The 24944-nt window shown below is 32.1% G+C and overlaps 1 protein-coding gene across 2 annotated transcripts in view; it reads left to right on the forward strand.

The window, feature by feature from the left end:
• Positions 1-20544, forward strand: part of LOC143046412 (uncharacterized) — a 30372-nt gene extending 9828 nt beyond the window's left edge. The window contains exons 2-6 of one of the 2 annotated variants that reach the window (XM_076219581.1): positions 8765-8857; positions 12313-12393; positions 14183-14266; positions 15872-15933; positions 18488-20544. In XM_076219581.1, the coding sequence (XP_076075696.1) occupies positions 8765-8857; positions 12313-12393; positions 14183-14266; positions 15872-15933; positions 18488-19237 (1070 nt within the window). In that variant the 3' untranslated portion in view covers positions 19238-20544. Of the gene's footprint in view, positions 1-8761; positions 8858-12312; positions 12394-14182; positions 14267-15871; positions 15934-18487 lie in introns of both variants that reach the window. The other variant, XM_076219572.1, reaches the window with a different exon arrangement.
• The last annotated feature ends 4400 nt before the right edge of the window (positions 20545-24944 follow it).

Consider the following 24944-nt stretch of genomic DNA (forward strand, 5'->3'; position numbering starts at 1 on the left):
CATAAACCATGTTTTACAACTATTGGGGACTAGTTAAAACATTTAATTGCCATGATATAATCTATCATTATCTTTGATTCCTTCTAATGATGATTAAGTATATCATGAGAATATAATATATACTGCTAAAACTAATATACGTCTTGTCTTTTTTCTGAGAGAGTTCATCGGCGGATATCAGAGCCTTTTAATGAATGTTTCGTGTCGGCTTCACAAATAATATACGATGGTCTTAAAGTTTAGATTTTAGATACTGGCGTTCTTTATCATATCATCTTAATAACGTGTTATCGTATTTTTTTATTTGTCTTTTAAAATATTACTTTTGCTGTTTAGTCTAGTTTTCGTAGTGTCGTTGACATGGCTCGGTACTTGTACATCCTGCCATTTGTTGGCATATGTGTTTGTATGTATGACTTTGTGAATTATAACACAATGTTGATTGCTGTCTGAACCCCTATTTTAACATTTTTACCTATCATGTCTGTTTTGGTTTTTTCACAGATCGTTGTCAATATATAGAATTTTTGGGATTGCTTACAAGTGAGAGGTTTAAGTAAGGAATCTGACAGTTATTTTCCGTTCGTGTTATGTGTTTGATCTTTTGAATTTGCCATTTGCTGATAGACTTTCAGTTTATAATTTTCGTAGGAGTTCGGTATTTTTGTTATTTTTACCTTTCTGTATTCAAACTAAAATTAAGAAAATGTAATGAATGACTAGGCTGTATTCATATTTTATGTGTACAGTTCTTCATTCTGCTCGCATTTGCAATGGTTACTTTTTTAACTGATAAAAAAATCTGATCCTGCGGGTATATATTGTAAATATGAGATGGTTGGGTAGTGTAAATAAACTTATCATAGATATCAGGATTAAATTTTATATTTACGCCTGACGCGCGTTTCGTCTATAAAAAAACTCATCAGTGACGCTCGAAACCAAAAAAGTTAATGAAAAGAAAACAAATTAAGTAAATATCTTTTGTACATTTGCCGTACGTGGAGCAATATTTGCTGACCCAACCAGAGCACCATAGATCACCCCTGATGGTATTTGTGTTGATCAGTCTATGGATTTCTATGTTGTGTTTTGTGTACTGTTTTTGTCTTTTGATCTGTATGTCGTTTTTCGTTTTTTGTCTTGGCATTAATACATACACTTTTCAAAATAATGGTTTTAATTACTATAAAACAAAATCAATATCAATACTAATACCAATAAAAACCATATTCAAAGACATAATTATATTGTCGAATTGGTAAGTTTTTAGAATATATTTATTTAAAGTGTTGAGTTTACCCGTAATAATCAGGATATGTTATTTCGTTCAAAATACGTTTTCTTTTAAAAGGGACAATGAAACTTACAAACCTTATATTTGTATCAATGGAAGAATGTTGTAATGCATGCTGACTTATCAGCTTATAATTTATCAGTAATACATAGATTACGCTCATTGAAAACGAAACGTAACTCCAGATACGTCACCGTTCAAAAATGGAAAATTAACAATAGGAAAAGAAAAATCGTTCTTTTTTTCGTAAACTTTTGTGGAAAACTGAAATATTTAAACTAGGAAAGGACAGTTATTGATTCTTATATTATCTCATTATAAATGAGTATTTGGGTAACATTTTGTTGCAGCAAATCAAAAATATGATTGATAGCTGCATGTTTTGTATGAACTTTTTTATTTGTCTCAATATTAAACCGTGGTAACGCAATAAGCATAATAAAAATATATAATAGCATTTGTTGTATGCTTTGACATAAGGAGAAAATAGGCCTTACAACAAATATGATTTTCTTATATAATTAGGTAGTACTATTGTTTAGATATTCGTTTGAAAATATCATACTTAAGGCTAGAACATATAAAATCATGACATGATGTTTAATAAAAAATGAAACCAGTATATTTTTAGCTCACCTGGCACGAAGGGCCAAGTGAGCTTTTCCCATCATTTTGCGTCCGGCATCCGTCGTCGTCGTCGTCCGTCGTCCGTCGTCGTCCGTCGTCGTTAACTTTTACAAAAATCTTCTCCTCTGAAACTACTGGGCCAAATTAAACCAAACTTGGCCACAATCATCATTGGGGTATCTAGTTTAAAAAATGTGTGGCGTGACCCCGTCAACTAACCAAGATGGCCGCCATGGCTAAAAATAGAACATAGGGGTAAAATGCAGTTTTTGGCTTATAACTCAAAAACCAAAGCATTTACAGCAAATCTGACATGGAGGTAAAATTGTTTATCAGGTCAAGATCTATCTGCCCTGAAATTTTCAGATGAATCAGACAACCCGTTGTTGGGTTGCTGCCCCTGAATATGTAATTTTAAGGAAATTTTGCTGTTTTTGGTTATTATCTTGAATATTGTTATAGATAAAGATAAACTGTAAACAGCAATAATGTTCAGCAAAGTAAGATTTACAAATAAGTCAACATGACCGAAATGTTCAATTGACCCCTTTAGGAGTTATTGCCCTTTATAGTCAATTTTTAACCATTTTTCGTAAATCTTAGTAATCTATTACAAAAATCTTCTCCTCTGAAACTGCATGGCCAAATTAATCCAAACTTGGCCACAATCATCTTTGGGGTATCTAGTTTTCAAAATGTGTTGGGTGACCCGGCCAACCAACTAAGATGGCCGCCATGGCTAAAAATAGAACATAGAGGTGAAATGTAGATTTTGGCTTATAACTCTGAAACCAAAGCATTTAGAGCAAATCTGACATGGGGGTAAAATTGTTCATCAAGTGAAAATGTATCAGCCCTGAAATTTTCAGATGAATCAGACAACCTGTTGTTGGGTTGCTGCCCCGAAATAAGTAATTTGAAGGAAATTTTGCAGATTTTGGTTATTATCTTGAATATTATTATAGAAAGAGATAAACTGTAAACAGCAATAATGTTCAGCAAAGTAAGATCTACAAAGAAGTCAACATGACCAAAATATCAGTTGACCCCTTAAGGAGTTATTGCCCTTTATAGTCAATTTTGACCAATTTTTCGTAAATTTTTGTAATCTTTTACAAAAATCTTCTCCTCTGAAACTCCTGGGCCAAATTTAACCAAACTTTGCCACAATCATTATTGGGGAATTTAGTTTAAAAATTGTGTGGCGTGACCCGTCCAACAAACCAAGATGGCTGCCATGGCTAAAAATAGAACATAGAGTTTGGCTTATATCTCTGACACCAAAGGATTTAGAGCAAATCTGACTGGGTAAAATTGTTTATCAGGTCAAGATCTATCTGCCCTGAAATTTTCAGACAAATCAGACAACCTGTTGTTGGGTTGCTGCCCCCGAATTAGTAATTTTAAGGAAATTTTGCAGATTTTGGTTATTATCTTGAATATTATTATAGATAGAGATAAACTGTAAACAGCAATAATGTTCAGCAAAATAAGATCTACAAATAAGTCAACATGACCAAAATTTTCAATTGACCCCTTAAGGAGTTACTGCCCTTTATAGTCAATTGTTAACAACTTTTTCGTCATGTTTTTAGGAAATATTTTCCACTGTAATTACTGGGCCAAGTTCATTATAGAGAGAAATATTTGTAGCAACAAGAATGTTCAGTAAAGAAAGATCTACAAACACATCACCATCACAAAAACACCATTTATTCATGAATTTATCTGTGTCCATTGATAATATGCACATAGACCAGGGTGAGCGACACAGGCTCTTGAGAGCCTCTAGTTTAATGTAATTTTTCTGACTTGATGACACAAGTTTTTATGAACTACCTGGGTCTCATTTTCAATGATCATACAGGAAGATTTGCATTGAATGCTTGATATGACTTAATTAATTTTCTTTTAATTCAAACATGTCTTCGCTCTTTGCTTGTTGTTGCGGACACGCCTTATACTATAATAATGCGGAAAAGAGTATAAGTTGTGGGTTTTTTTTAAGTTGGTTACCGAAATTCAAGCATATCCAAATATGTAACCCAGACCCAAGAGAGTAACAGATATATTTAGGACTATTAATAATAGGACCCCCAAACAATATGAAGTGATAATGTGGACTTATCCCTCTGCAGAAGTGTAAGAAGGTATTCAATATTCAATTGAATATAGTGTTGATGGATGTCTTCCATATTTTTTTATTCTTATGTACATCATGTATGTATTATGTTCATTAATTTGAAGCGGATTTAATGATTGAGTTGTTTTTCCGATGTTGTATTGTTTCCTTTGAAATATCCTGTCAGTGACTTCCGGTTGTGGTATTCTCTTCATTTGGTGCCAGTCTATATTTTCCTATTCCACTTCAACACATTGTGCATAGGTGTTTCCTCATATATCATGGGATATAACAATCAAAGCTCGATTCTCCGAATTGTTTGGCATGGTATTATAAAAAAAAAACAAAAAAAACAATGGATCGTTATGATTCATTTCCGCCGTATTTTTTTTAATTTTAGTTTTTATTCAAAATTTCCAATATGTTGGTTGAAAATATCTTTCCAAGAAAAAAAATGAAAATAATTCATACTAATATGTTTTTAGTCACTTAATTAAAGTTTCACATTATTTGGTGCTTCAGTACTTAAATGTGAGGGTTTGTACTTAGCGACATCTGCTTCTTTTATTAAAATACAATCTTTGGATTGAAAATGTATTTGCTGCAACTCATATAAAGCCTTCTTTTGTATTGTAAAATGTAAATCCGTCTAATTTAGATTTTTTACTAGAAAAAATAATAACACTTATCGTAACCTGGATGATATTTTGGCTTTCAATAATAAAACATCTCTAATCACAGTGAGAACATTTACCAAAGGGGCTGCTTTTGAATAAATCAAAAAGGAATAATATTAATTGTCCTTTTTGAAATCTGAAATTATCAGTTTCACATGAGAGGATCTATACTAAAAATGCTGACCAGATGGACGATTCATTGTTTCCTATGGTTAATTTTCCTTGTTTTTGTACGATGATGTTCCTTTGACTCGTTTGCTATATCCATTTCGTTGTGACGTCTTATATTTCAATAAACGTAATCTTCTATAAATGGTAAGTTATTTCAAGCCTGGGATTTCGTTATCAAAATTTACATAACACCTTGCTATTTTTTTTCATTAATACAAATATTTGGTTTTGAAGTTAGGCAATAACTGTAGACATATTATTCTTAATGTGATATCGCATCCTCATATTAAACGATGACATTGTTTGAAGAGCCCTTTATTATACAGCCCGTAACAGAGAAGTGATCGAATTGATGTTTCTTTACCGTCAAAATTAGCTACGTTACCGACAAACTTATTTGAGTAGTGACCGAACTATTGGTACTTTAACGTTAAAAAAGATTGACAATGCTGACAAACTTTCATGTGTCGATAATTAAGTTTAATATTGATAATATTGAAAATAATTCTAATAATATGAAACAAAATATGTCCATGCACCATTTCGATTGGGCGAAAAGTAGTCATTTCTTCAAAGTCAGAACAGAAAAAAAAAGATTTATGGAAGGACGTCTTGATAGTATTATTTCCTTTACAATTCTACCCAGAACTAAAAGAAATATACTGGTAAACAATTAAAAAGGTGTTTGATAGGAATGAAGTCCTTTATTTTTTCGGACTACAATGTGTACCGTATGTGTTATGGATTTGAATTCAATCAATAACTTTGAAATGTTTTCTCATATGTATACACAAAGGGGAGGACTTGTATTTGTACTTCTGTTAGAATATGTCTTCGTCCGTTTAACATGCCAAACTTTTTTCTAGTACAGTTTAAACGGGAAAATTTAGTTGAGAATTTTTTTTAAATATGACAAAATAACGAGCAAAACTATTTCTTGCAATGGCACACACAGAGAATATTTTTTTTAGTAAAAATCAGTAAACAAAATTTTCTCCAAAATATACCATGGCCAGGACCTGACAGTTTTTAGCAGTGTACAAATGAAAATCGTCAGGAAAACTGCGCTTGCTGTCATTTTGAGGGATCATGCAACATTTCACCTATTACCCATAAACAACATAGGTTCTCAATTACTAAAAAAAGTTCTAAAAGATAATTTCAAATCAGAGTAAACATATTAACTTCCTTATATCCAGTCGAATTTGTCTATAGGTTACACAAAGCTGGTTCTTAAAACGTTTGTATCAGGGAAAACATTTTTCTTTGACTTTTAAAACATGTAGGGGAAACGGATTTCCTAACGATTCACATATAATATTCCGTATTTCTGATTTTTTGTTCGATAACGTAAATTATACGACTTTTTTTATGACTACTTGAACTTGTGCCATTAATTTTTGTTGGTCTTTAGGAAGACAATTTACAATTGTGCAGTGAACGGAGGCACTTATACATAACCTTATAATTCTGTTTGGAAACAAAAACAAATTCCCAATATATAAATATACATGTATGAATATACATGTATTATATGTCGTGTACATGATTGGAATTTGTAGATATAACTACCGCACAGAAAAAGTATCGTAGATTTCGAGGTTTTCATATTCAAGGTTTTGAATTCTACCCGTGTTGAAAACATGTGGAGACCTCAGTGCCGTCTCCGTGAACATGCTAACACTTAAGTCATATCTTTTCATTTTCATATTTTTTTCCATATTTGTCTCTGTTGTCTTGATTTTTGGAACGATTAGTGGTATCTAACAATATTTAGGAAAACTTTCTGAGAATTATGAATATTTCTTCTCTGTCAGATATGGATCATTACCAATGATAAAATGAAATGCCGTACATCACATCGTGTAGAGGTTTAAATTTCAAATATTCGTCAATAACTTAAGATATAGAGCAATTTTGTCTTCAACATTTCAAATGTTAAAGGGTACATTTGTATTTTTTACTTCGATTTGAAGGAAATTTATTTCAGTTTTTTCTGTGACAAAGTATAGGCATGTTGGTATTGCAACAATGTATGATTGACATAATCCCGGGGACATAATAAACAGATAGCTATGAAAAAGAAAAGATATGGGGTATCCTGTATCAGACGAAAGAAAAACTATTACAGTGTTGAATCCCATAAATATTCACAGTGCAAGCAGTATATAATATCTACATTGAGCAAATCGATGAGGTCATGTTTAATGTAGAAACGTTTTACCGTTAAAATGAAAATGCCAATGACAGAGGTTGATTATAAAAAATGTTTTACTGTGTTAAAAAAAACCGACTTAAACAATGAAAACTTACACGTTGCACATTAAATATTTTGTCGATGAAGAAAATTAAATTATGTCACTTCTGAAATAAGTTTGTCGATAACGTAACTTATGCTGACGGTAAAGAAACGCGAATTCGATCACTTCTCTGTTACGGGCTGTAGATAACCACGAAAACATTGTGTTTTGCATATGCAATGACCGTAGATTTGCCCTATTCATTTTCCTGTTCGGAGTTATTTCAGTTGAGGACAAAAATGTATGATCTTGCCGGACGGAGTAATAAAGTTCTATCTACTGATTAAATCATTTGTTTAGTTTGTGATAAATAGATTATAGCATGTATTTTCCTATTTGAGCCTTGGTATCACCCCTCAATCAATATGAGCCCACGGATGGCGCCTTGGGCTAGTTGTCTCATTGGCAATCATACCACTTCTTATAAAAGTTATCAAAGTACCAGGATTATAATTATGTTTTATATTATTTTGAAAATTTAATAATGTATGACTGTAGTCAATTCCTTGAATATTGTCTTCCTCGCTACTAACATTGATTTTGTTTTTAATCGATCAAAACATAACTAAATATGTAATTGTATGGCTATTCAGTTAAGAACACTTACGGTCATGCATCATATCGATATGAATACTTTGGCATTGTACAAGACCATGCTTTTCGCAGTCAGATAATAACATCTTTACACTCAATCCATTTAATATGTTCTGTTTGAAATTATAGTTTGGAAAACATGGTTTATTTATTAGTTGGAATTGGTTTTCAACTAGCTTTCAGTATCTGCGAGTTCTCTTAGATCAGTATCTTGTGTTTGGTTTTTTTTTCTTTTTCTAAGGAATATGAGTACCTACTTCCAATCTGTCAAGTCAAGTCTGTTTCAATTGATATTTTAATAATTCATGTTTTTGTTTTTCGGTTACACCACTGTGTCATATTGAAGAGGATTGAGTGCTGAAAAGCATGTTTTACTTAGGGATGCCTTTTAGGGCCATGCTTATCTACTTTTTCAAATATTTTAAATGTGACTTTCCCGAGCTAGGAGTCTGTGATTCAGTTTTTGTCGTTCCATGTTGTTTGCCATTTTCGTTTCTCGTTTCTTTTTTAGAACCTTTACAAACAGAAGGTCATACTTTCTTTTTTTTTTTTTTTTTTGAGTAAAACTGTAATCCATAAAAAATGGACTCTAGCTGTCAGCATCATTTTGCTGTTGAGTTTCGAAAATTATTATTCAATGCGATACCAAGATTTTTACTTTAATTTTTTATCGTAGCATACCTTTAGTTTTATAATGTAGCGGTTTGGGATCTTTTTTTTATTCCTCCTCCCCTAAAATGAAATTCAAAGGGACGTCCTCTTAACTAGGCATACTTTTCATACACGACTTATGTTGCTTCAGTATGAATTCAAGCAAATTCCAAATCTAAAATAATTTATACACAAAAACTTTCATCTTATCTACAGATCGGGATAAAATGTAACAATCATTGTATAAAATATACAACTTTATTCGATACGATGATACGAAGGAGATGCTGGTCACTAAATCATATCTTACTGTTTATTTCAGTAGAAAGGAAAGCTCCGATACCTCCACCAAGGTCAAGTGTATCTGATGCTGATGATGATCGTGAAGATTATGAAGTAGTTGGACAACCAATGAAACGTAAGTATCTTTAACATCTCAGTTATATATGAGCCAGTCCATGCGAAAAGGTACAAAAAGTCCTTTTGGTAAACTTTACAGGACACGTTATCAAAGTTTGTTATAGTATTTTTGAAAAACGATTTTATCCGAAAAAAAATTACATTAATGTAAACATTCATAAGATTGTCAATTCTATCCCGAATTTGTCAACTAAAACCGAAAAAGACGTAGAAATATCTGAATTTTTGGTATTTGAGCAAGTGTAAAATCATTTGTTCCCCGGACTAATGCTATACCGACCAGAAACTACAAAAAATTATGACACTACAGTGACAAAAGTCAATAATTTCCGTCAGATCTACAGGTTTAAAGAAAGAAAGACAACATTAAAACATGAGGGAAAATGCAAAAACTATGACATCTTGTGTTTTAGAAATTGAAGTTAAAAGTTGACGAATTAAAATTGAAGTTGAAATTGAAGTTGAAATTTAAGTTAAGTTAAGTTATTTAATATTATATAAATCAACCTTAGTTGCACGGGATTCGAACCGTTGCCCGGTTTGATTGCATTGATATCCGCATCGTAAGCGAGAGCCTTATCCCCACTGCTACCAGGTTTAACGTTATCGATTGGCAAATCGAGCCATTTAAACTGTACTTTGAAAATGATTGAAATATATGAAATAATTCACTAAAAATCTTGATAAAACTAGGGGGGGGGGTCTCAACACTCGCAGGTGCGTGTAGCTCACAGCTTGATGATATGAGGGAAAGTAAATGTGTTTTATAAATCACAAGTCTACTACCAATAATTATGCACACTTTTTAGAATTTCGTAAATTTTTCGTTTTTGTACCTTTTCGCATGGACTGGCTCATATATTTATGTATGTTGGCGTTTGTTTTTGTTATCCGTTTGTGTCTTCTTGCAGTTGACGTGTTTCCCTCAGTTATGGTTTGTGACCCGAAATTTTTTCAGTTAATTCGATTTTTGACTATTGAACATAGGTATACTTCTTGTGCCTTTATTTATTGCAGTTTGGTGTTTCTGTTGTTATAGTTGATGTGTTACCTCGGTTTTGGTTTGTGAACCGGAATTGTTTTCGCTTAATTGATTTATGACTTTTGAACAGCCGTATTCTACTGTTGCCTTTATTTATACAAAGCTGCAAGTATTGGTTACTTCGGTGCTTAGCTGTTTTTTACTTTTCCCATCTGCACAATTCCATAAACATACAGAATATAAGGCCGAAAACAATTATCATAAAAGCAGACCGATCGATATGAAGGGCTAAAACTTGACTTTCATAGAAAATGAGGATAACAGATGTATTATGACTTGATGGGGAATAGATACTAAAATGCTGTTTTAAATCAGGTCTACGTGTGTGCCTTACAGAGTTCCTGTGAAGGACTCTTTAAACGTTCAGAAAACTTGGTAAATTTTCACCAAATGAATATCACAAAAAATCTACAGAGCAAATTAAGCAATCGTAATTAAACCATTATACTTTGATACAATAACCAGTACAAAGAAGCATTATAGACACGAAATGTATTATTATATAACTAATAATACAGGTAACTACGGGATTACTTTGTTCCTTTATACTCTTCCTGCTTCAAATCAGGCTCGTCGACAACCACCGATTGTCTATATTTTCAATTCAGATTACTGAATAGTATAAAGAGGGTCGAGATGGGGTTTTATGAGTAGATTATTATGTCTCAATTTTTTTTTTGAGCAAAACATATAAAGAACAGAGAATAGCGGGGTGCAAAAGTATCAAGAATAACAGTAAAAAATAAAATAAAAGGGTAAAGTAAAACTAAATACAGAAATTAACGATGTTAAGAATAAAAAGAAATGTATAATTTCATAAAAATTCAGGAGTAAAATCATTTTCATGATAATTTTGCAGAGGCAATCTAAACATTAAAATTTTGAATAGACGTCCTGTCGATTTTTAAAAATCATCCTGATTTATATATATTGATTTAAAAAAGTCCTTCGTCTAGCACCAAAAAAACCCACATTTGCTTCAGCCGACAAAACACAGTTATCATGTTTAAACTGAGTAAGTCATAGACATTTGTTTTAAAGTTGTTAATCAAATATTCTACATTAATCTTTCGGCATGTTCATTTTTTGTTTGTATAAGATACTGTTCACGTCATAATCCATAGTACGTTTATTACGTCTATACTTTCGCGGACCATTGCACTTTAGCGTGTGTAGGCATCGTACTTTAGCGTAGACCATCGCACTTTAGCGTGACCATCGTACTTTAGTGTCCCAATCGCACTTTAGAGTCCTATATATATATTTCGGACTTCCCAACAATCGTGACATTCATCTTATTTAGACATTAACTACAAGCGGGATCATTCATATTATCATTCGGATAAAAAAATATCAGTACACAGTTTGTACAGGCATCTGAACAGAACATGAACATTTATGACACATTGACATATAAATGTCTACCCATTGTTTTAATACCATCGTGAAATTACATCTGATTGAAATATTTGATAATCTAAAACAAAGTGACCAATACCAGCGGTACGTTTGTGTATATAAACTCATCATAGATACCAGGACTAAATTTTGCATATACGCCAGACGCGCGTTTCGTCTACAAAAGACTCAGTGACGTTCGAATCCAAAAAAGTTAAAAAGGCCAAATAAAGTACGAAGTTGAAGAGCATTGAGAACCAAAATTCCTAAAAGTTTTGCCAAATCCAACTAAGGTTATCTATGCCTGAGGTAGAAAAGGCTTAGTATTTCAAAAATTCTAGATTTTGTAAACAGTTAATTTATAAATATAACCCTATCAATGATAATTCATGTCAGCACATAAAGTGCTGACTACTGGGCTGGTGATACCCTCGGGGAAATAAATCTCCTCCAGCAGTGGCATCTACCCAGTTGTTGTAAATAAACTCATCATAGATACCTTTATATAGGAAAACTGTTTAGCTAGCCTTTTCAAAGCTGTCGAAGCATGCGCTCGTCAATTCAAACATGTTTAAAATTGTACAGTTATGCATAATTAAACGTACTTTGCCAAATTAAACGATATGAATAAAGGCAACAGTAAAATTGAGAAAGGAAATGGAGAATGTGTCAAAGCAACAACAACCCGACCATAGAGTAGACAACAGTCGAAGGCCACCAATAGGTTATCAAAGTAGCGAGAAACTCCCGCACCCGGAGGCGTCCTTCAGCTGGCTCCTTAAAAAATATGTTTACTAGTACAGTTATTATGGACGTCATACTAAACTCCGAATTATACACAAGAAATACACAAGTAGTATACCGGTGTTTAAAAGTCATACATTGACTGAGAGAAACAACATCAGGGTAACAAACTAAAACAGAGGGAAACACATCAACTATATAAGGAAAATAAATGAACAACAGGAACACCGAAGTGTAACAAAGTATGGGAGATGTCGTTTTTATTTCAGCGCCAGTAGTTGCTCCACGAATCACCAAACAGCATGACATTCATCAGAATCAATCAAAACAAGACCACAAAACACCAGGAGGTAAGTACGATCGTAAGGGGTTCAACCTAGCGCTGAGATATATTATGTTTTTGTAAAAAAAAAATATATATATATATGCAAAATGACCGTTTAATTTATTTCAATATTTTGCAAAAAATATTCTAAAGAGATGAAAGTGTTTTAGTTTGTTTTTTTTTTTTTCTTTTTACGAAACTTAAAAGAACTGATATCATTCAATGTATTAAACTTCTGTTTGAGAGGATATGATAATATGCATACATAATTTATTTACATGACACAAAGGCACACTATAATCACTTAGCACAAATCTATACTATTTGTCCTGTCTGCATCAAACTAGAAATAAAATACATCACAAACAGAAGATAGGGCTTGATATTATTAACAAAGTGACATAACGTTATACATGCTTCATTCAGTATATTTACCACACTTGAATATCTAAGGTAATGTCATTGAAATAGAAAAGTGGTTTATATATATAAATATATGTAATATCAAAGGGAGTTTACACACTTGTCGAAAAGTTATTTCCTTCCTGTGTGTAACGCAATACATTTTTAAGGTCAACAAGCCCTAAGGATATTATCTTGAAATCATTGTAGCCTACAGAAAAACTCTCCATGACAAAAATTATGAATAGGACAAGATCTACATAACAATTAACTCAGCCAAAATCGCCAGACGACTCCTTATATGTGTTCTGATTCATGACTTAAGATTATTATCCATCTATTTAGGTTTGTTTTTTTCGGCAAAAAATATTATAGAAAGAGTAAATGCTAAAAGGAAAGATGACTATTTCTACCAATGTTTGTTTTTTTTTTTTTTATATTTGGAGCCTAAGTAGATAAAGAGAAAGTGTAAATAACAAAGCTAATCAACATGACAAGATCTGCTTCCTGAAACTATCTGAATATTGGTATTGCATTGTATCATTTTATGCCAAATAACCAAGCTCGTCGGATACATTAGTTTTAAGAGCATGCAACAGAAGTGGTTTTGACAGTATTTATCTTAATAAAACATTTGCTTTCTTGATCAACAAAATATATATGCAAAATGTAAACAAGTCTTTTTTATCCTTTTATTTGCTTGTGGTTGGGGAAGGGGAGATTGAATTAAAAAAACAATATTTTGTGAATTTTTACCAATTTTGATTATCAAGATATATATACCCGTTCCCAAAAAATCAAGCCACTAACCCCAAAACCCACCCAACCATTAAACATTCCCGATGCTTAGAAACGTGCAATACAATTGCACAAAAGTTATCAGGTAAAATTTTAATTAACGTTCCAGTTGTCATTGATATGTTCCTAAATGACTGAGAGTTGCAGTTTAAGTAATGTCATTTAACATTTGTTATCCCCTATCGAGTTTGGGTTAACCTGTTTTGATATGTCTTTGGTTTAGATACGATAATGTAATCAAATTTTTCCAAATAAGGAGGACCGTATTTCTATTTTTATATCTTGTGCTTGGTGTTTTCACTCTACGATTCTTATCGCGGAAGGAAAAAAATGAAAAGAATTGTCCGGATAATCTTGTATTCTTTCAGACGAGCATAACTAGATGATTTGTCGTAGGTCTGGGTTTTAGTCTAGGTCCTGAAATCAAGAAATTTACAAATAATAAAAATATAAGTAAATGATAATGTATATATGAATGAATATATTTTCATTTTTGTCCTCACTTTGTTCTAAAATTTCACAAACGACCACTAGTGAATATGGCATAAAAAGATATATATGTTCATTTTAATTAAAAGTTGATGTCAATTAATCCCTTTTGACTTGTTATTTAGGAAATATCCAGGCTTTGCAGAAAAATAAACAGACGTTTGACGAAGAAGAAGTCGACGGACCGTTATTAATTTATGAAGTCCCAGGTAAGCATTTTTTTTAAACATTAAGCATAACGAATGAAGGCATGTAAATTCTCGTTATATCCTTTTACACTTTTTATCAACAAAACAAGGCACCAATCAGAAATGCTATTGTTACCTTTTATGATTACCCTTATCCTCTATATTTCAACGCACAAAATAACACATAAACCATGCAACATTTATATGCGTTATATATAGCTTTTGAAAAAGACATGCTGAAATTATGGTTTGATATATGTTTGCTCTTGTACAAGGTCATGTACTGATTAACTACAATGAAGAGCTTACAAGTTCATGAGAGGTACACACCATATTTATTATAACTAGAATGTTAACATAGCAACTAAATGGGAAAAGGCCTGGGAAACATTGATTCCTTATGCAGAGCTGTCAATCGCGTTTTACCAAAAGAAGATAATTTTCTATTTTACGAGTCAAATTAGGATGCAGAAAAGAAGTTATTTATTTCATGAAGTTAAACTCACTAGTACCGCCTCTTTTGCTTTATAAATCCGCGTACACTTGAGATCATTATGGTCATAGGACGTGACGGGGAACACAACAAAAACAAATACATGCACAAGAATGAATCAATAAAAATACCTGATCTTGAACTTTCAATAAGAAATTTTGCCTCTAAATGTACTGCCTGAAAAAAGAAAAAAAACATTATCTAACTACTGTTATAAAATAATTTTTGAAACCCAAACAAGCATAAGCACACACAATAGAGACTAAGACACCAAAAATAATTATTAGTTGTCAAACATAAAAGTTGTAAATGTTAACCGGTATTTCATGGGATTATTTTCCTCTATGATTATAACCGATCAGATCAATATTGGAACTAAATAGTAGAACCTTTTTAATTCCGGGAAACAGAGTTAAGTATACGCCATTTGAACAGAAACTTAACGATCAAAATAGCAAACGACATCTAAAAATCTACATTAAGTTTAAAAACGGTCGGGTTTTGGTTTGATTATTTCTTGTTTTGTCATGCAAGTTACTATATTGCATAGCATAGGTGTTGCTTATGTTGAAGACATTACGGTGATATTGTATTGCATACATCCACTCTCGTTGGTTTCTGATGGATAGTTGTCTCATCAGCTTTCACACCACATTTCATTATAGTCCACACTTGACACTATTTATTTATCGCAATGTCAATACGTTTTTGGCTCTCACTTGACACGATTTGCGAATATGGTCTTGTCAAACGGTGAATGGCTGACCCATGCACGTAAAAGACACCCTTGTAGATTTCGAAAAAGAGCAGGATAATGCCGCTACAAGGAGGCACTCGCACCCGCATGGTGGAAAGGGATTAATATAAGTTGCAATTTCTTGTTTCCCAATCCACTATAATTAAATATGTTTAAACTAAAACATGAGAAGAAAAGCTATCATTTATATTGATAAACATTCAATACCCACTATTTAGATAACAAGATATACAGCAGGAGATTATAGTATGTCAAAATCAGATCGTAGGTAAAAATCAGTTCCTAGGTTAAAATCAGTTCCTAGGTAAAAACAATTTCCTAGGTAAAAATCAAACGAAACAAAAAAGATTATAACTGTCTTTATACTATTTTTCAGATGACTCTTCTGGCGAATATATTGCTTTACCACAACAAAAACATAAAATCTCTGTACCAAAGGTAAATTATATATTAGATTGTTATCAAATGAAACGAGCACTCTTCATAACGATACCCGCATATACACTGCTGTCAATTCTGACTTCTATGAATGGTAAGTATCAGTACAAAATACCACGTTGGCTTTTTTCTTTCAAAGTAGAGTTCTGGGTGTAAAAATACACCGAAACAAAAATGGTAGAGTCACTACATTCAGCGCTGATAAATTATAAGAAGAAATGGTAAGGTTACCAATGACAAAAGTGTTGATAAAAAAAATCTATGGATTGATTTCTGATAAATCAGTTTAAAGAATATTTTTGACAATTTAACATACATTTTATTACAATATGCATCAATTGAAAAAAACTATCATTCGACAAAAATATTTCAAGCAAAAAAAAGGAAAATACATTTTTGTTGTTTTCATTTTGCAATTCAGCATGCAAATTCTGTATGAAAAATCTGGTTTAAATCAGTAATATTACCCATTTAATGTAATGTAAACCTATAGGTAAATAGCAAGGGCAGATTTTAATTAAGACTGCATTGTCCTTGAGGTTTTAATGTTCGTTTAGGAGACAGGATGGAAATAAATACCAGTCGAGTTTTTTTATCCATCTAATCTAGCGTGATTCACTGCCAACAATAATCAATTTAAACTAACTAGTCTATTTTACAATGCCATTCATATTTGTGATAAAAACTGTAAAGGAGTTAGTCGTGTATACTTAGGGCCACTAGTTTGCATAGTAGTCAAGAAATAAACTTAAATGAAGGATGCATTTTTAAAAAATGTTTTTCTCATACTTAACCAGGAAGTCTTTTTCACTGATAATTGAATTACATAATATATCTATCTGACATATTCTGTCTTGTGATCGATCTCGAGATTAAATATCTCTTAAGTTTTTCATTCGTTGTTGAAACTATATCAGGGTATCATTAAAGTTTAAAATGTTTCTGGTTTTCCAAGTTAGAAAAAGTAAGATATGACAACTTCAGTGGGGTGTAAAATTACATACCAATGAAAAAAAAACAGACCAAGGACAAGGCCGAACGAAAAACTGAAAACATGAAGTCAGGGATGAACTCAGAAAAGGGTGACTTACAATTCAAATTCCTGTATATAAAACTGCATTCTTCATATTGCTTATGACAAATAAAAGTCGTATTCGATATATGTTTCAAACCATCCAGTGCATTTGGTAGACATTCTTTTGTTTTCTTTCATGCGTCCGTTTGTCAGGGAAACAGATCCAAAATGTTCTTTAGATTGCACAGGTATTAAAGAAAACTGACTGACATTGTTACTTTACGCAATTTAATTCGTAGTTGAACACCTATTTCTTATTTTCACTAGCTTGAAAACTATATTTAACTTTATATACATAGTACAAATAAGATGTGGTGTAAACTTCAATAAAGCAACATCAATCAACATATTTCTATCGAAATAGACATCTATAATTCACCTATTACATTTTTCATATTTTAATTCTATTATGGCAATTTGTAAAGTTTCCAACGTTTGTGGGTTGGAAAGGTAGGAGACCAGTTTAGCATAGTTTATATCTTCCCTAATGATCTTATGAAAATGAAACAAAAAAAGTTTCATTTATTTTTATATGAGAAAATGACAAAACATTTCCTTTCCACTTGTATTGTAATTATCAATTTAGATATTTTGAACAATTTATGGTGTAACGAAATTCCTTGTCAGTGAAATTAAAATCCCCCCTCTCGATAATGGGGCGGACATTGCAGAACATAGACTTTTCCTTTTCTACACATGCATCTGAAACACCTCTTACCCAACAATTTACTTAGTGTACATGCAGTCATAAATTTCATCAATAGTAAAATTAACCATTATTTTTTTTATAATATATAAAAACTGTGTGATGTGCTTATAGGAACCAAAAGAGTAACCGTTATTTCAGTGTTCGATTTTATTAAAAAAAAAATTTAATTATGAAAATTTTACCATATTTTTTTCATTAAAGGAACAAACCTGAGACTTAAGTAGCTTTTTAGTATATATTACTCACGCTCACTAAAAGTCATGCATTAAGTGTCTAATACATGTCATAATTTTCTTGATACCACGAAAGGACAGAGTAATAACTAACTTAAAACGTTGACACACATTTCAACGTGACAATTGCATCCATATATTTTAGTAGAAAAAGCTGTTACAATCTGCATGTCTTCAAAAATACTATTTAACACAATAAATACAAACAGGGTGTCATAATAATAAGGAAAATAGTAAACGTAGAATAATAATTTGTCACCGCAAATCCGCTGATGGTGTCCTTTTACCCACACGTTTTACATATTTGTCGATATAAGAGAGAGTGAACATATTCGGGGAGAAGAGAGACCATAATTATTCTACACCATATGATAAAAACTTTGTGATACTCAAGGCAATGAAAGTGGTTGTGTTTAATTTATTATTAAACTCATTCAGTAAGCTACTGACATGCAAAACAGTTTATATATGATTTAAAGAATTTGGGTTTTTTTTCTACAATAAAGTCTTTCAGAAATGCCTTAACTTCTATTTCAGCCATTTTATAAGAGGTTAATGCGTGTTCAGTCTGAGCTAAAAGCTAGATTATTACCCAAGAGTCATCATGCAGCGAAACTTTCACCGATTTCACCAACTATAGCGGTTACACAACCTCTTCCATCGCCAACTTACGACAAAAAACTCGAGACGCCTTTTTCGTCACAATCGTCTCCGAGAACAAAAGCAAGACATAAGCCACCACAGTCTCCAACAACACAAGTACATCAAGAAAAGCCGAGCCCGTTGCGTGTAAAAACCGCAGATACAATCAATTTACCACCTAGACCCAGGGGAAAGAAAGTTGTGCCAGTTCCACCAATCAAAGAGTCACACTCTAAACCGGCACCCATAACCACAGATTCAAACCCCAAACTAGATGATGAAATAAGTGATGAAGAAATGCAAGACTATGATTATCCAGACATTTCTAAAATGCTTCCTATGGCACCACCTCAACAGTCACAAAACAGACCAGTAGTCAGAGTTCAACCAAGTACACGTAATATTACTTCAGTGACGACGTCTTCCGAACGCATGTCACAAATGTCCGTACAAGACGTGGTGCGATGTTTGCATCAATGTGCTTTAGCTAAACTCGCCAATTTATGTGATGAAAATGCAATTGACGGAAAATTCTTATCTGATCTAAAAGATGAGGAACTGCGTGATAAACCATTTTCATTAAACAATATAGAGGTTGCAAAGCTGAAAAAGATGAAAGAAGGATGGCGGCCAAAAATAGATTGAGCGATTTGACAAGCCTCAGCTTACCATAAGAACTAGTATTAAAGACTCAATATTTTGCAATATTATTTTAAGTTACATTATTTTTACATTCAGTTATTTGATTTATGGGAAACTGTAATAAGCATTTCCCATTGCAATTTGAGACACTTATCAGTATTCATGCGAACATCTGTGTATTGTGTTGTAGACTTTAGTACTCTAACCTTTTGATCGAATCTTTAAATTTTCACTTTATTTCACAGATATAATAGTCAGTACCTTTAAAGAAAATCCTTTCATCATCATTTCAGTGAATGATATATATATTTATCTCTATTTTGTGCATTTTTCCTTTGATCTTTTTTTGTGATAATTTTTTATATCATGCTACTCGCTTGAGATGGAAATTTATCGCTAGAAACTAAGGAGCCACGTGGCGTTGCTAATGAAATTGACATGAAATTGACAACGTCGTCATAGGTAAAATAGCGATAAACAGATTATCATTGGTCGTCTCAACTCGATTGCTTTTCTCGCTTTCGCCGTGACCGGCTCAAGCGAGAAAATCAATCTCGTTGAGATAACCAACGATAATCTATAAATATATGGCATAATAATGCATTAATCACGTTTTTTGTTAGTGCCCTATTAAATGCATTACTGTCAAAGCCAGAAGAGGTGCAAAATCACAAATGCTTTATAACAAATGAGGTATCAAAAAGTAAAATAACAAAAATATTGAACGCCTAGGAAAATTAAAAACGGAAATTCCCTCATCAAATGGCCAAATCGAAAGCTCAAACACATCAAACGAATGGAAAACAGAGTCATATTCCTGACTTGTATACAATTTTCTTATGTAGAAAATGATAAATTAAACATGGTTTCTATAGCTAGATAAATATCTAACTTGTATGACGGTCACCAAAAACACTGAAAACTGAAACAAAACGAAGACAAATTAAAATTAGACTCAAATGATATCCATTTATCGCTATCTGACAACAGTGATGGCCGAAACAAACAAAAAAATTAGTGATACACAATGTGCTTCGTATTGGAATCTATAGGTTTGTATTCAAAATCGTGTGCCAGAGTAAATCATTCTTAGAATAATCCGTAGTAATCTTCATGGAGACTCTCATTCTGTTATGGCCTCTGCGTGAAGATGACGAATTCAGTGAAAAATCCTATGTAGTATATATATATTGGTTTATTCATGTATATATGTATATTTATTGTTTGGTATTCCTTTGTAGACGAATTATGCGACTGATGAACAAACTTTTATTTAATCCTTGTATTATGAAAAGTTAATTAGTAATCTGTTTTGTTTTTTTTTTTTTTGTTTTGTTTTTTCTGAGATTTTACGATATTTTCATTTAAAGAGGACGACAATGATATATTTTAAATCAACAATCATGCACCAGTATCTTTTTTTTTTTTTTTGGGGGGGGGGGGGGTTCTTTTGGAGCATGATGTGCATGGGTTTCGGAAAGAAGTTTTGTTTTTGATCAAACTCGAAAAAGATTATTTGTCAAGAAAAAATAAACCCGCATGCCCCAACATAAGATGAATGCTCCGTGCCGAAAGTAATTGACATATTTATATTGTCAGCCAGTATAAATTACGTCATATACAAACATCGAGCAACGTAGTTCCAATAGCGTTCATAATGTCTATTGACATGTGTGTCGCTTGGTTTCTGTTTTGAATTGGCGTATTTCTGATAAATGTTATTCTTTGAATAATGCATTGACTAAAAAAATCACCATTGATTTAAAATAAATAAAAGGTGGTAAGATTGCCAATGCAACACGTATCCAATATAAACCACAAGACGAGGGGTATTTCAAATCTGTTCTCTTATAAAAACGAAATAAAATGTAAGAATGCTTAAATTTTCTGTCGTGATTGTACGGCTCAAGTAAACAATAATATAGAATTTGCATGCGCTGGCTTGTTTTTTGGCAATTTTCTATCGTTTTCTGTGTTGATTACAATCTATCGTTCTGCCATATGCTCTAGTTTTTATGATTTATACTTTAAAAAGATTGCGACCCATTTTCTATACTAGTATTCAAAACAAAAAATTCATCGTTTACAACTGTTTTAGATATCCAAATGTAAACACGTCAAATCACAATCATCTTCAAATATATAAAACGATCTCTCTTGTCATAAATGTGACATTTTTATCATTTAGATAATGATTTATATTTTAAAAAATGTGAAGTAGTAATATTTACTTTGATGAGAAGTAAACATTCATGCTTTATCAGCACCAAAAAAGAAGAATTTGATACTAGTAGTCTATTTGCCAATTCTGTGATAGATCTTGCCGTTATTTTTTTTTACTTGTACGAATTGCTTCTCTCATGGAGGACCTTAATCAACATTGTCAATGGAGAACTATCGGAAGGAACTATTCCATCTGTTCGTTATCTATGAAATCCTCTTTTAAGTTTTTCAAATATTTTAATTACATTTGATATGGTTACGGTAACAATTTTCATATCAATAGATATTTTTTCTTGAAAATTATTAAATCGCATATATATCACTTTCAATTCATCTTGCTTTACATGGGCAGCATTACATTTTGACAGGTTTAATTATCTAATTACTACTACAATTTGATATTAATTAGTATTGTAATTTTCACTGTTATAATAAATGTTAGATAAGTCATACAATTCTAATCTTGAATTTCATCCAAATTCTTTCTTAATTTTGGGAACTCGTTTTAGAAATTCAAATGTGACGTCACTTTGTGCGTTGCACTGGCTTTGGCTAACACTGCTGTGAATTTTGTAATGTATCCGTTTTTATTCTGTAGCTAGTCACCACTTCAGTTTAATCATGTATATCTATTATATAGTAATTTTATAAAATTTACTGTTTGCAAAAGTACGAATTATTCTAAATAATAAGGATGTTCTTGTCCCAGGCAGATAACCCTGGCCGTATTGGTCACACCTTTTTGGAACTTTTGGTCCTCGGAAATCTTCAACATTGTACTTGCTTTGGCTAACACTGCTGTGTATTTTTGTAATGTATCCGTTTTTATTATGTAGCTAGTCACCACTTCAGTTTAATCATGTATATCTATTTTATAGTAATTTTATAAAATTTGCTGTTTGCAAAAGTACGAATTATTCTAAATAATAAGGATGTTCTTGTCTCAGGCGGATAACCCTGGTCGTGTTGGTCACAACTTTTTGGAACTTTTGGTCCTCGGTAATCTTCAACCTTGTACTTGTTTTGGCTTTCAAACTTTTTTTCATCTGAGCGTCATTGGTTTGTCTTGTGTGAACGTGGCGCGTGTCTGGCGTATTAAAATGTTTAAACTGGTACCTTTTGTTGGCTATTATTCGTTTGTTTCTCTGTCTTATATTTTCTCCCATTTATTTATATTGTAGTCCTGTCATGTAATGTTGTAATTTTAATGTTATAATTAACATTACCATTAAAGCGGGAGGTTTGGCATGCCACAAAACCAGGTTCAACCCACCATTTTTTTCTTAAAATGCCCTAAAAATACCAAGTCAGTAAAATGGCCGTTGTTATATTATAGTTCGTTTCTGTGTGTGTTACATTTTAATGTTGTATTTCTGTTGTGTCGTAGTTCTCTTATGTTTGATGCGTTTCCCTCTGTTTTAGTTTGTAACCCCGATTTGTTTTTTCTCTATCGATTTATGAATTTCGAACAGCGGTATACTATTGTTGCCTTTATTTAGAAGATGTCTGTATTTGGCAATTAGGTACAATTGTGTGGCAACAATTTGATTAGCCAAATAAACTATTATTCACATGTCAACGATGCTCCTACACTAAATAGTGAAATTATGAAATTGAAATATTTCAGTTAGGTAATAATCACAAAATAACACTAAGGATAGTCAAAAGAAGCAATAGAATACGAGTATATCTGAAGGATTTGAATGCTTATAAACTTTAGGTGTATTTCTTAAGAATCAATTATGAATAAATAGCAACTCCATACAAAAGCCCTTTCTCTGGGCTAGTGATGTTTTTAGGACCTCCACAACTTCTAAACAATTTTGGAAATTCAGATGCTTGAGGAGAGTGTCGTCTTGTCAGTCATGGTGATCTCGAATAATCAATCATGAAATAGGAATGAAGACTGTGAAAGTCATATTGACAAATAGTCTGTCAAATGATTTTTAATCAACGTCATGATTACGAAAACCAATAGCTCGACGGGCAATCTTACCATGTTTTCCCTCAATCAAATGTTACCAAAAGATTAAAAGCAAATTCATCGGAGAATATCAAGTATGTTTATAAGCAAGTCGGAATAGAAGCACTGACAACAGATCTGATAATACCATCACGGAACTACAATCAATCACCTCAAGCTGTATCAACCCTGTGCTTATAAATGAAATAAACGCTGTCAGAAGCGCTTTTCAGAATATAATTTTCACCAGGAATGTTCAAACCCAACATTTGAAAGCAAGTAGTGCGTAAATATGCTGCAACATTAGTAGCTGTAGGACCAAAATAGATGTTAAAATATCCAACTTTATTTAAGGTCAAATATATGAGAGTGAGTTGGTAAAAAGTATAACATGTACAATGAACTCCAAGGCAAGTTCAAAAAGGGTAAGTCCGTGAAAACTAACAAAGCAATACACTATCAATCAAGGGATCAAGGGATCAAGGGAAAAATAAATGCCATAATCCTAGTCTCAAAATAGTTTATAAATTTATAAACAGGTTTGGATGTGCCGTTTTAACGAAGTAAAAGGTAAGCAGTTGGAAAATCAATATGTAATACAAATTTAGGCAGTAATTTCTAAATACACGAATAAACAAATGTCACATCACATAATTTTAATAAAGGCATCAGTGGTATACCGCTGTTCGAAAGTCATCAATCGATTGAGAGAAAACAAATCCGGGTTAAAAACTAAAACTGAGGAAAACACATAAACTATAAGAGTAACAACAGAAATTGAAAATCAACAAAAAACTAAACGACAATGCAACACACACAAAAATTAACTATAAGATAACCAAAGACAGAGAAATACATAAATAAATAATAAAATAGTACTTTTTGACCTGTTAACCAAATAATAACAACGAATAACTAAAATTAATTTAGGACACTACACAAAAACAGCTTAATCGAATTACGAACTGTGTGTCTGTAACACTAATGGATTTATGCCACATTATTACAAGAATATTTATATAGAATTGTGTTAGTAATAGTGCAACTAACTATGTCGGCGGCTTTTCTTCCAAATTGAGCTGTGTAAAACAAATCATATGCACATATAGTTGCTTTAATCTAAAACCATACAAATGAACTGGATGGTTAATTATCTTTACTTTTACATACAAATAGAAAATACAACATTTACTGACAACATTACATGACAGGACTACAGTACAAATAAATGGAAGAACATTCAGGAAAGAGAAACATACAAATAAACAATACAATAGAACATTAAGACACCCAGTATCCAATTTCAAAAAGTTGTGGCCTATAAAATAAAACCTCAAAATTAAAAAAAAAAAAAAAAACATATAAAAAAATGTTTAGATTCTAGGTACTGACGTTGTTTAGCATCTTAATTACGTGTAATAGTGTTCTTTTATATGTCTTTGTATATTATTAACCTTTACTGTCTGGTTCATTTTTGTTAGTATCCTTTCTGGCGAAGTTCGATACTTATGCATTGTATTGTTT

This window comes from Mytilus galloprovincialis, chromosome 1, assembly GCF_965363235.1.
Source record: "Mytilus galloprovincialis chromosome 1, xbMytGall1.hap1.1, whole genome shotgun sequence".
In the NCBI taxonomy this organism is placed as follows: domain Eukaryota; kingdom Metazoa; phylum Mollusca; class Bivalvia; order Mytilida; family Mytilidae; genus Mytilus; species Mytilus galloprovincialis.